The sequence below is a fragment of the Condylura cristata genome, unplaced genomic scaffold (assembly GCF_000260355.1).
Source record: "Condylura cristata isolate star-nosed mole 26May11 unplaced genomic scaffold, ConCri1.0 scaffold00017, whole genome shotgun sequence".
In the NCBI taxonomy this organism is placed as follows: Eukaryota; Metazoa; Chordata; class Mammalia; order Eulipotyphla; family Talpidae; genus Condylura; species Condylura cristata.
Genome location: NW_004567118.1, coordinates 6,996,272 through 7,008,253, shown reverse-complemented (window position 1 = coordinate 7,008,253; position 11,982 = coordinate 6,996,272). Strand labels below are relative to the sequence as shown.

General features: G+C 51.4%; 1 protein-coding gene across 1 annotated transcript in view; it reads right to left on the bottom strand.

Annotated features, from left to right (window-relative positions):
* Positions 1-282: 282 nt before the first annotated feature.
* B4GALNT2 (beta-1,4-N-acetyl-galactosaminyl transferase 2) overlaps positions 283-11,982 on the bottom strand; it is a 15,080-nt gene continuing 3,380 nt past the window's right edge. Inside the window, exons 3-10 of the mRNA XM_012726152.1 lie at positions 8,001-8,107; positions 6,973-7,010; positions 6,288-6,468; positions 5,284-5,370; positions 2,930-3,117; positions 2,051-2,191; positions 1,130-1,349; positions 283-488 (exon numbers count right to left, since the gene is read on the bottom strand). Of these exons, the coding sequence (XP_012581606.1) occupies positions 283-488; positions 1,130-1,349; positions 2,051-2,191; positions 2,930-3,117; positions 5,284-5,370; positions 6,288-6,468; positions 6,973-7,010; positions 8,001-8,107 (1,168 nt within the window). The remainder of the gene's footprint in view (positions 489-1,129; positions 1,350-2,050; positions 2,192-2,929; positions 3,118-5,283; positions 5,371-6,287; positions 6,469-6,972; positions 7,011-8,000; positions 8,108-11,982) is intronic.

Here is an 11,982-nt window from a genome sequence, read left to right as displayed (position 1 = left end):
GATCAGCAAGACATTTCTTTTTCATGATGGTTTATTCATAGCCCCACAGGTACATTCTCAGACATCCTAACTACCCTGGACTCTTCCAGTAGGAAAGAGGGGAACCACAGCAGCTTTGTAGCATTGGCTGACTCCCGACTAACAGCTGACGACTTCTCGTCACCAGGAGCTAAGTCTGCCCGCGCCTTGCACCGCGCCTTTCCCAGAAGTCCTGTTCATGGTCACTCAGCCACTGGTTACCACGACCAGTGAGCCTAGTGCTTTTCCGACGGCCAGGCACCTTTAAGTGGAACAGTGGAAATGGTTCTTGAAGTAGTGGAGGGCCATCTTGAATTGGACCTGGGACTTGGAGTTGGCCCGGTATGTCTTGTAAGTCTTCTCCAGGGTGGTCAGCTCCGGATCCACCACTGAAGAATAAGGTTGGTGGCCTACAGTTACTTCTGGACATGACCCCACGAACAAGCTTCCGAGCCCATCAATAAAGAACTCTACAAAGAGAGGGACACGTGAGGAGAAAATGTCAGTTTCTGCCAAAGACCCAGGGTTACAGTCCTGGTCTGAAAGGTAAGGGGGACAGTTTATACCTTTGGGGGAAGGTTGAGCCCCTTATAAAAACCACCTGTCGGCCCTCCCTGGTGGCGCAGCGGGTTAAAGCACAACACTGAGAAGCTAAAGTCACTTCCACCTGAGTTTGATTCCCAGCTGCCCTGGAGGTGACCACATGGTGTGGCAGACCTCTCCTGACCTGCCCGCTGCTCCCCTCAGCAGTGTACTTCGTCGATCTGCCTGTTCTGCTCCCCACTCTGACTCTGTCTCTAGTGAAGCCTCTCGCCAGCCCTGAGCCTCTGGCCTGTACCCCAGTTCTGTATACACAAATAAATAAATCTTTAAAAAAAAAACAAAAAAACCACCTGTCAAGGCTAAGGCATTAGAAGGGAATGATCAGGTCATGTCTTAGGCGAAAAGAAGTAACAGAATCCATGAGCTCCCTAGTTTGAGAGGGGAAAGAAACCCACAGTTGCTGGGTAAGCCCCGACTGGGGGGCTGTGTGGTACACTGGCCTCAGAAATAATAAATTTCCATGGCCAAGTCTAGCCCAACTCCCTCCCGCCCTCCTCCAGCCTCTCACCTGAGTGAGCCACTCGCTGCAGGCGGGGGTCGAAGCCAACTCTCTGGAGCCTCTCTGTGTGGGCCAGGAAGAAGTTGAAGACACCACTGGTCACCACGCAGTTGGGGAAGCCCTCCAGGCGCTGGAAAAAGCCTCTCCTCCGGTGAACACAGTCCCCATCCTTGCCCTGCTCCAGCAACAGTTTAAACTGGAATGTGTTTCCACGCACACTGCCGCCTACCTAGCCGGTGGGCAGAAAAGTCACTTTAGAAAGCAGGTTGCCTCTGCCAGGAAGCCTCCCTGGACTGAACCACAGTACATCAAGAATCACACCTTTCTCCAGTGACCCTTTATACTGCCCCCTTTCTTTTTAGCTGCTTCAGCCACAGTCTTCAGTAACTACTGATTGGGAGGTCAAGATCTTTTCATTCCTGCTTGCCCCAGTAGGAGCAGAGAGCACCTGCACCAAGTCCAAAGACTGACAACTTCTGCTTCCCGTGCAGAAAGCTCACCTTTTCTAGAGCCCACCAATCACCTAGGGTGGCGTAAAGTGTAGTGCCCCTCACGATCACAGACTCTTTTCTTCTCCCTTTTAGTAAGTGAACCCCTCTGAGTTTTAACATGACAACTTTATCCAGCATATTTCCTTCTCTCACAATGTTTGACCACGTGGCCAAGTTCTGAAGTCAGATATGATTTAGAATGGGCACCTGTAACTTCCACGTCACATTCTTAAAAGAAGCTGCTTGTCCTCCACTTCCTCCCTCTTCCTCTGGACCAGGAGGATGGCAGAGTGAGAGGGGGGGCCAGGAGGCAGAGGCAAGTGCTAACTTGGGTTATCCTACCGCTTTATCTCTGTTGTGAGGTGGCCTCCGGGAGCATAGCCAAGGAATGCTTGGTCTACAGGTTACAGCTGAGGAGAGCTTGACGGCTTTCCCTTACCACGTCTAATTCGGTTCTCTCCAGCACGTCTACCAGCACCTCCACCTTGGTCTTGTCGTTGAAGAGAAAGTCATCGTCCACCCAGAGAACATATTTGGTGGTGACCTGAGAGATGGCCAGGTTCCTACCAGCAAACCAGCCCTGGAGGCGGAGCAGGGCCCATTACTGGGTGGGCATGTTAGTTTTCCACTTCCCTTCTAGATGTCTGTCCTCTGTGATATCTGAAATCTCTCACCACGTGAGACCCTCACCACGTGTCAGAAGGGCCGCGTGGAGCACTTTCCCGGCTCCCAATGGCCAGCCCGTGTCCCAGACAAACTAAGTCAGAACCTGCATGGGCAAACCCAGTGCTCAGCTGAAGCTGGGCGCCCTAGTCCTCCACGCTCAGGGCGCCGGACCCCTCTGGGTCAGTGACTGAGACAAAGCGAAAAAGCAAGCCTTCCTTCACCTGTGGCCGGTGGCTCTCGGCCCTTTTCACCTGAGAGGATTTCTGTGGCTCCTTTCCCACTGGGCTGGAGGAGGGGTGCTTCCCTAGCCATTCCTTCTTTGCATTCTCAAAGTTGGGGCGGGGGGGAGATAGACAGAGGAGGGCATACTCCAGCTTGGATGGAACCATCGGGACGTTGGACACGTCACGTCATTTAGAAGGCCTCAAACAATTCCCACAGCAAGTGTCAGGAAAAGTGGACTTACTGCCCCATGACTGCTGAAAGTGAGACTCAGTTTCTGTGAATTTGGTGTCAGCAGGGGACTCAGGGAGGCTCTGCCCCCTCCCACGCCAGCATCCTGATTCCCTGGGGCAGCCCCACCCAGGGCAGAACATGACTCTGGACCCGACACCCCCACACCCAGATGTCTCCCTCCCTGGGAGGTACATACCTTCCCAAAGGGCATGAAGTAATACTCCACGTATTTGTCATCGATTTTCAGGGGTTCCTTGCTGTCGTCAGCCACAATCACGGTCAAATCTGGGTAATACTTGCGAACACTCTGGAGCATGGTCATGAACTTTTGGGGACGGAGGAAAGTTTTGGTGGCGATGGTCACCAGGTTCCTGAGCTTCCTCTCTGGGCAGCAGAGGGGGAGGTCAGAGCTCTGCCCGCCCAGCAGCCACACTGTCCTGGGCAGCATTGTCCCTTGTGCATGACCTCACACGTTTATGGGTCGCATGTCTCGGTAGGTGCTGAAGAGCTTGCTCACGGGATTTAAAATACACATCCTCAAACATGGCCAACTTGTTAAAATTGCAGCGGGCTTCTAGTTTCTTTGCCTGGTTCTGTTGGCTCCACTGCACCATTTCTGCTAGACTTTGTGTTTGCTGTCAGCACCCGTGGCTGCACCCAGCTGCCGTGTGACTGCCAGGAGCTCAGCTGCCCGCCAGAGGGTTTCATGTGGAGGGTCACGAGGCTGTGACGTTCTAGACCTGCCTGTCAACAGTCACAGTTCCTCCACAGAAGCCTATTTGACCTTCCTCCTCAGGAAGACAAGAGTGGAAACAGGCCAACTTGGAGGCTGGAAGGCCTGGCCCAGACTGTTCGTCTTATGCGAGTGACTTAGAAGGTTTGAGCAGAGACAGCTTTTCTATGGAAAAGACCCCATGAGGAAACCACTGGGGCTGCTGGTGTCTGGGATTTGCTCAATAAATGTGGACCCCATGACTGAGCAGTGGGATGCCTCGGGGGGGGGGCTTCAGGGGGCCCAAGGCTTACTGAAAGCCATGCCCCTGCTGCTATGATTTTGAGGGTGAGTGCTTCCTTACCCCACAGCAGAGTCATTCCTGTACGACAGGGATCAGAAGTCAGTCCAGAACTCCTGTTTTAATCCCCATTGCATTATTCCCCCAGCTGCTCCTGGGTCTGAGGGAGTGAGGGGAACAGACATCAGTGGAAAGGCAGGTACACTGTGTCCAGGATCATGTGAAATGAATCCTCTCTTCCCTTTTCTTAGGCCACATGATAAAATGGGTCCTTTTTTTGAAGTGAGAGCCTGGGCTATGGTCTTCACTGGGCAGGGTCAAGGTCAAGGACTCGCAGACAAGCCACTGGTATAGCTTTCTGCTTTGAGAGGCCTCCTTTTCCAAACACACAAAATGAAAAAGAAAAACGCAAAGATATAGTCACACTGGAAAACAGTTCCTCTAAGGAACAGAAAAAAAGAACAGCGAGCAGAGGAGGAGTGGGGCGCTGTGTTCTGGGGTCAGAGCAGAGGAGGAGGCTGGGGGGCTGACTCTGAGGGGTGCTGGGATAAGAGTCCTGTGGATCCAGCGGCAGGCTTTTTGTCAGAAGCCATGGACTGGGGCCCTCCCTGGTGGCACAACGGGTTAAAGCACAGCCCCATGAAGTGATCCACAGTCACTGCACCACAAGTTCGATTCCCCACCAGGGAGGTGACCCACATGGCGTGGCAGACCTCTCCTGTCTCGCCCGCTGCTCCCCCCAGCAGTGTACTTCAGTAGATCTGCCTGTTCTGCTCCCCACTCTGTCTCTGGTGAATCCTCTTACCTCCCCCCCCCCCCGGCACCTCTGGCCTATGCCCCAGTTCTTGTATGCACAAATAAATATTTTTTTTTAAATGAAGATCACAACTAGCAAAAGAGAAGGAACAAAATAATCAGATTTTCTGGACCAGCCCAGCTGCAGGATGGCTGAAATGTAGGGTTGACACGTGAAAGTCCCACCTGAATGCAGGTGGCCAGGGTCTAAAGTGATTGACAAGTCTTATTATCAAAAGACATCAACTCCTGAAGGGAAGTAAAACCACCCCCGCCCCCCACACCTATGGCCTGTACCCCAGTTCTTGTATGCATAAATACTTCTAAAAAAAAAAAAAGGATCATATCATGGCCTCTCTGTTGGTACAAGGGATTAAAGTGCAGCACAATGAAGCTATCTGCAGCCACTGCAGCCCAAGTTTGATCCCGGCCAGGGAGCTGACCTAAGTGGCACAGCAGACCTCTCCTGACCCGCCTACTGCTCCCCTCAGCATTATATTCAGTAGAGATGCCTGTTCTGCTCCCCACTCTATCGCTGGTGAATCTTCTCATCCCCATACCACTGGCCTGTACCCCAGTTCTTGAATGCATAAATAAATAAGAATAAATCTTAAAAGAATAAATCATATCAAAGCTGTTATTCTGATAGATCCTCCTGCCCCATCTGAGGGGAAATTCCTTCTTAATTTCATCAATAGTTCTATGGGACCCCATCACAGGGCCCTGGGAACAAGGGCCTTACCTGGTCCAGGGTCATATAACTTGGGTATGATGGGGTAGCGGATGGTCACTGGAAACTTGGCCACTGAGGAGTTGGACTCCAGACTCACTAGAGGGAGAAAGGAGGTCAGACCCGGGCACCCTCCCTGCTGCCCCCAGGGTGGCCTGGGATGGGGCCTTGAGGGGTTAGTAGAGAACGTTGTGGCTGGAATGAGGTTGAGGACCCCAGACACTATGGCATTTGGGCGCCTGACCTGCTGTGTCCCAGGGCAACCTGCTGAATGCCCCCCAAACTTCCATTTCTCTCCCCAAGAATCTGCAGGTGGGGTGGGCTGGGAAACAGAGTCTGGATTGAGTTTGACTTTGCCACTTCTGTTCTGGAAAAGGTCAGGATACTACCACCTGCACCGCTTCACAGCTCAGGGTCATTTTGTGAAAGGAAATGTTTGTAAATGAAGGCCAAGAGAGTCTCTAAGTGGTTTGCGGTCATGGGTGCCCAGTTTCACCTTTTCTGTTGCTGCCTGGGAAGGCGTCCCATGGAGGTACTTGGAGAAAAGGGGACCTTAAATCACGGAGAAGGAACCCGGGCCTGCCCTAAGGTGGCAGGAATTATCCAGGGAGTTCCTGAGGTGGACTGGGGGGTGGGATGAGGAGGGAGACAAAGCTACCCGCTGGGGACTGAGAGTTGCCCCCCAGACCTGCCCTTGTCAGTGCCCAAGACTAGACACTGACACAGAGACTGGCCCACCTCTCCGAGCTTTGGGAGCTACGGAGCTTGGGGAACAGAGTTGGATGGTTCCCAGGTGTGCAAGGTCATCAGATGTGAGCAGGTATTTCACCTGTCCTTTCCTCAGAGAACTCAGCGGAGACAGTACTGTCATTGGGAAGTTAGGCGTCCAGGATTAGGAACAGGAACAAGGGGAAAATCTTAAATGCAGGCAGGCTTCCTGGAGGAGGAAGACTTTGCGAGGGTCCAGAGTTGCTTCCCAGCTTCCTAAGCATTTGCCACCCAAGGCAGGCTCTCACCCACATCCACCCGGTGGTGCTGGTACAGTGTGCTGGTGTAGGTCACGTGCTGGAGGATGAAATTCAAAAGTTCCCGGTTATTGGTTGAAACGGTCATCCGCTTCTGGCCTTTGCCTTTCACCACACGGTCTGGGATGTTAGCGAGCGTGTTCAGTGTCCCCAGAGAAGCTGTCAGGGTGACCTAGGGTGAGGTAGGAGGATAAATGCAGGAAAGGGACACACCAGGGATGGCCAGCAGGGGGCGGCGCATAGGGTGAGAGAAGTTGGAGTTTGCAGAAGGCGACTGCAGTTGTCCCAGGAAAGGAGCATCAACCCCGCTGGCCAGTCAAGGCCACTTCTCGTCTCTTGCCTGGCAATAGCCAGCCTTCTAGCTTTCCTCTTACTCCTGCTGACTGCCCCTTTTAAAGACTTCCATGTGCCAGTGTCTGCCTCCTCTGCCCGACCTCCAAAGGGAGTTTTTCAGGGTTTGCTTCTGCACCTCTTTCTCTTCTTACTCCCCTGGAGGCAGCTTTAACTGCCTTCCCATGCTAGTGACTAAAGGCAGTTATCTCCAGGCGTTATCTCTGGAGAGCCAGCTGCCAGCCTGAGGGACTCACTATCTGGGTACTCAAAATCTAAGAGTGGCCAGTGGGACAAGGGGTGAGGGCGGGGAGCCTGGCTTAAGGGGCTTGAAGGGAGAACTTGCTTCATAGACAGAGGCGTCTGGTCCTTCATACTGGAGACCTGGAAGACACAAGGAAGACAAAAAAGGGGCCCAGCTGAGAGGGTGCCAGGGACCCCCTGTGCGTTCAGCTTCCTGGCTGACTCCCCTTCAGACTCCCTTTACGGGTCACCTCCTCTCCAGGGTGCTCTGGCTGACCACTCCCCTCACCCAGGGTTCTGTTCAGTGGGGCCCATGGGCCTTTTCAAATTCCAGTGGTTCTAAATCCTCTGGTGCCCACCCTCAGCTTTGGAGGGGTGCTGTGAATTCAGGCAGTCTTCCAGGTATCTCCACTATGGAGGGAAGGAAGCGATGGACAGTGAATCATCTTTTATGAGGTCCCTAGAATAGTCGAATTCATAGAAAGTAGAATGGTGGTTGCCAGAGACGGTGGGGAGAGAGGAGTGCTAAAATATACTTCATGCAACAGCACGTCCGCTGAAAAATGGTAAGTTTTGAATAATGTCTATTTTACTCTGATTTTAAAAATCATGCAAAATGGCAAGTATTTTCAAATCACTATTAAAAGAACACTAGCAATTCATACTAAATGCTGTCTTCAGAATCTATCTCTGTTCTTAAAATACGACTAACTCAAGGGCTAATGCAAGCTTACCCTCTGTGTAAGATGACTTACTGGTAAGTTAGCTTACTGAACTCATCTGTGAAGCTGGGAAATAACACAGATTTCCCAGAGAGGCGGCCTAGAGGAATGAGGAAGGAGTAGAACATGCCCCAGGGAACGGAGTGTGAGGAGATGTACATATTCACCTGGTATGCACCTCCCCCAAGAGTCACCAGCTTTGCCCTCTGCTGGGGAGCTGTAGAGGGCCCAGGTGGGTTACAGCTGCTAAGGGAATTTCCAGTTTCCCTGGCTGGAAACTGTCTAACGTTCAATGAAATTACGCCAAGCATCTTTCAAGTATTCAGAGACCAACACTCCCTTCCACCTTCTCCTTCTGCCTAAGAGGGAATAAGGCACTTTGCGCCTCTCCACAGGGAGGTGGACCTACCTGGGACTGGAATGGTGTGCAAGGGCATCACCTCCACCCCGTGCACCGGGTACCCAAAGGGGAGGTTGGGCTGAGCCAGCAGGGGCGCTGGGCGGGGCAGCCCTTCTCTGCGGGGAAACAGAGCGTTAGCAGCTGCCTGTCAGGTCTTCAAGTGGGTGCTGCAACCTTGTCCTGCTGTGGGGAGAAGTCAAAGTAGGGTGCTTCCCCTGCTCATTCTCTCTCCCGTCCTTTGCTCTCCCCCGACCCTCCCACCCCAAGTCTCTTAATTCTACAAGGGAGTTGAGGCAGTTTGTAACAGAGCACCTACACATAAAAAATGAAGATCACGGGGCCTTCCTGACACTATGAAACTATCCGGCAGCCACAGCCAGACCTCTCCTGACCCGCCCGCTGCTCCCCTCAGCAGTGTATTTGTCAGTTGGCCTGTTCTGCTCCCCACTCTGTCTCTGGTGAATCCTCTTAGCCCACACACACATCCACCACCACCACCACCCTGCACCTCTACCTAGGATGGTTTTTGTATGCATTAATAAATATTTTTTTTCAAATGAAGATCACAACTAGCAAAAGAGAAAGAACAAAATAATCAGATTGTCTGGACCAGCCCAGCTGCAGGATGGGTGAACTGCAGGGTTGACACGTGAAAGTCCCACCTGAATGCAGGTGGCGAGGGTCTAAAGTGATTGTCTTATTATCAAAAGAGATCAACTCCTGAAGGGAAGTAAAACTTTCCTTGGCACTGAACTAAAAGTCAAATTATATCCCAAGAAACTGTTTACAGGAGAGGATGCTACCCCATATTTTCAGAGCAAATGATGGTTTTCATGTGATTCTGTGGTTATTGCGGCAAACTTCAGTCAAGTACATAAGACAGTCCAGTGTCACCCGCACTAAGGTCATATGGTTGAAATGCAGCCTTCAGAGGTCCAGTGTAACCAAGGACATCACTTAGAGGGAGGATGCAAATTATGAGAATATGAAAAAGACAGAATTTTAAAATGGAGGACATAAAAAGGCAATAAAATAAGAAAATGGCTAATGGTATATGAAACATGATCCATTTCAGTATTAATCAGGAAGATGCAGCTTTAAAAAACAAGGGGCCCTCCCTGGTGGCGCAGCAGGTTAAAGCACAGCACTGAGAAGCTAAAGTCACTCCAGCATGAGTTCGATCCCCACCTGCTCTGGAGACCTCTCTTGTCCCACCCACTGTTCTCCTCAGCAGTGTACTTCGAAGATCTGCCTGTTCTGCTCCCCACTCTGTCTCTGGGGAATCCTCTCACCCCCTGCACCCCTGGCCTGTACCCCAGTTCTGTATGCATAAGTAAGTAAATATTTAAAAAAAATAAATACAAATAAAAAACAGTGAAATCTCTTTTTCGTTAAGATTTTAAAATTTGATGGTGCCAAGTGTTGGTTGTGTGATTGTGTGGTCATGGGTCCTCCAGCGCTCAGGGACATTCCAGAGATAACTTCATGACTTCAAAACAGAAAAAACTGGACTTGGCGGCTCCTGAAACCCCACCCCCACCCCACCCCTAGGCCCGGATGCACCTCCAAGAGCTAGATACAGATCAACAAGCAAACAACTAAGCTTACTCGCCTCACAGAAAAACTTCTACTCCCCCTCCCCAACCTATAAAACCTACCTAGCCTGTGAACTGGGTGACTTCTCAGACCCCAGTGTGAATTTGTGAACCTCCCCGGGGTTGCAATAGACCATAAAGGCCGCTCCTTATTATCTGCTCCTTATTATCCTAAACTCTGGTTTCAACCTTCCTTTCACCCTGCCTGCTTTCTTACATTGCTTAGCAGGCAGTATGTAAAGTACTAACCACGCTCACCTCTCTAAGGGCGCTGGAGGGTGTTTGTCGGTATTCTTCAAAAGTATAAGTAAACATATCCTATTGTTGGGGGGAAAGAATGTCCTGGACAAATTCCACAAATAGGATTTATGCAACCCACCCCTAGACCAGAGATATCCAAGACACCAAGGCCTGCAAATCGGTAATGTCATCCCCATGGGAGGGAGGATGCTGGGAGCTCCGGTGGAGTTAACGCTCTGAGTCTGGCTTTCGCTGGCTTTCAGAGTGTCACTGGGTTTCCAGTCAGTGGAACTAGTGGGACGCATTCACCAATTTCTCTCTTTCTCCCCGAGTTATTCATTTTTTCATTCCCCTTTTAATGATGAAAATCGTCCAATCAAGCTATAGAAATGGAAAAAGTCTTTAGAACAGCCTGAGGTGTGGACTGCTGTAGAATGGACCTGTGGACCTGGACCCGAGGTGTGGACATGAGATTGAGGGCCATAACAGGTCATCAGCTCTTAGGAATCACCCAGCCACACCCTGGAAGAGACTAACTTAACACCAGACAACAATTCCACAGAGAAATGAGCCCCTCCCCGCAAAAGAACACTGTCTCCGAACCTCAGCAAGGCGGCAGCTGGTCCCCAGTCTGTGCCGGCCCCCAGTCTACACCGGCCTCTCTCTCAGCAAACCTGTGCCGTTCAGGGCAGCTCCTGCCGGCTTGTCTCTGCAGGCATCTCCGTTCCTTTTCTAGTAAACCTGTCCTTTGGAAGATGAAACCTTCACCTGCCTGTGCTATATAAAAGTCTTCGTCCCCTGAGCCAACTCAACACATGCCCCTAAAAGAGGAATGCGGCCAAACTTTCCCCAAAGGCAACCCAAGGCCCCTCAATGAACCCCACCTCATCACCTTGACTGCACCTCCAGTACCACTCCCAACAGTCACCAGCCTCCAGTGCTCTCAGACCTCCCTTCCCCCCAGGTCTCCTCTCCAATCTCTTCAAAGTGCCCTTCCAGTTCTCCCTTCCCCCACAGGCACCCCCTGTTGTTGGAAACTTAGAACAGAACACAATGGATAAACGTAGTGGGTCTGGAGACTTCAGCGGCCTTTTCGGTCAGCCTCATTCTTTGTTACCTGCAGTTCTGCATTCCTATACAAAGTCAAAACTGCCCGGCCAGTCGGTTACGGGAGCCAGACCTTACAAGGTGCTTTTCCACTCAACCGAGAGCAGAAAGTAGGGTCATTCTGGGAAGGCCATGCATTATGCATTACAGGTATGGCCAGGAACGCCCGGGACCATGACCTATGCATAAACGTATTCCCGACTTGCACAGCACCAGGCATGACCGGAAAAGCCCAGGGTTTGGGGGTGGCAAGGTATGACAAGGGAACCCAGAAGCTGATCAGTGGAATGCCTTGTTGACAAGATTAGAACCATGGGGGCCTCCCTGGTGGTGCAAGGGTTTAAGTCTCAATACCACGGAGCTATCTGCAGACCTCTCCAGCCTGCTCTCTCTCCCCTCAGCAGATCTGCCTGTTCTGCACCCCACTCTGCCTCTGAAAAGCCTCTCACCCCACCCCACCCCACCCCCACACACCTCTGGCCTGCACCTGAGCTCTTGTAGGCATACATAAATAAATCCTTTTTAAAAACTAGAACGATTGTTCCCAAGCAGGTAAGAACACTCACACCACGCAGATGAACACTTGTTCATAAACAAATAAGCAGACTCATGCCCCTCCAAAGCCCTAGATGACTAAAACACATTCTTTAGTTTCGCCCATCTTTTTCTCCTTGTCCTCCTACCTCCCTCACTGATGCCGTGTGATAAAAAGGCCAGGGTCTTGCTTGTTCAGCAGCTGCCCGCACGGCCCAGCCTGCTCTAGGACTCAGTTTATTAGTGTGGTATAGCCGAGGCAACAGCCCAGAGTTAAACCCTGACCACCGAATTGCATTTCCCATTTAGGATGAACTGCTAAAACTCACTAAATGAGTTACACCTCGTCTCCATCTGAATACTGGCTCGGACAGCATTCCTGGACTCCCCACTGGGAGAGAAAAACACCTCAACAGCAGCCCCCAGACTTGTAGCCTCCTAGACTGACCAGCCAGAGGCAGAGAGGCGGAGGTGATTAACACAGTTATTAAAGGCCCAGCAGATCTGCTCCCAAG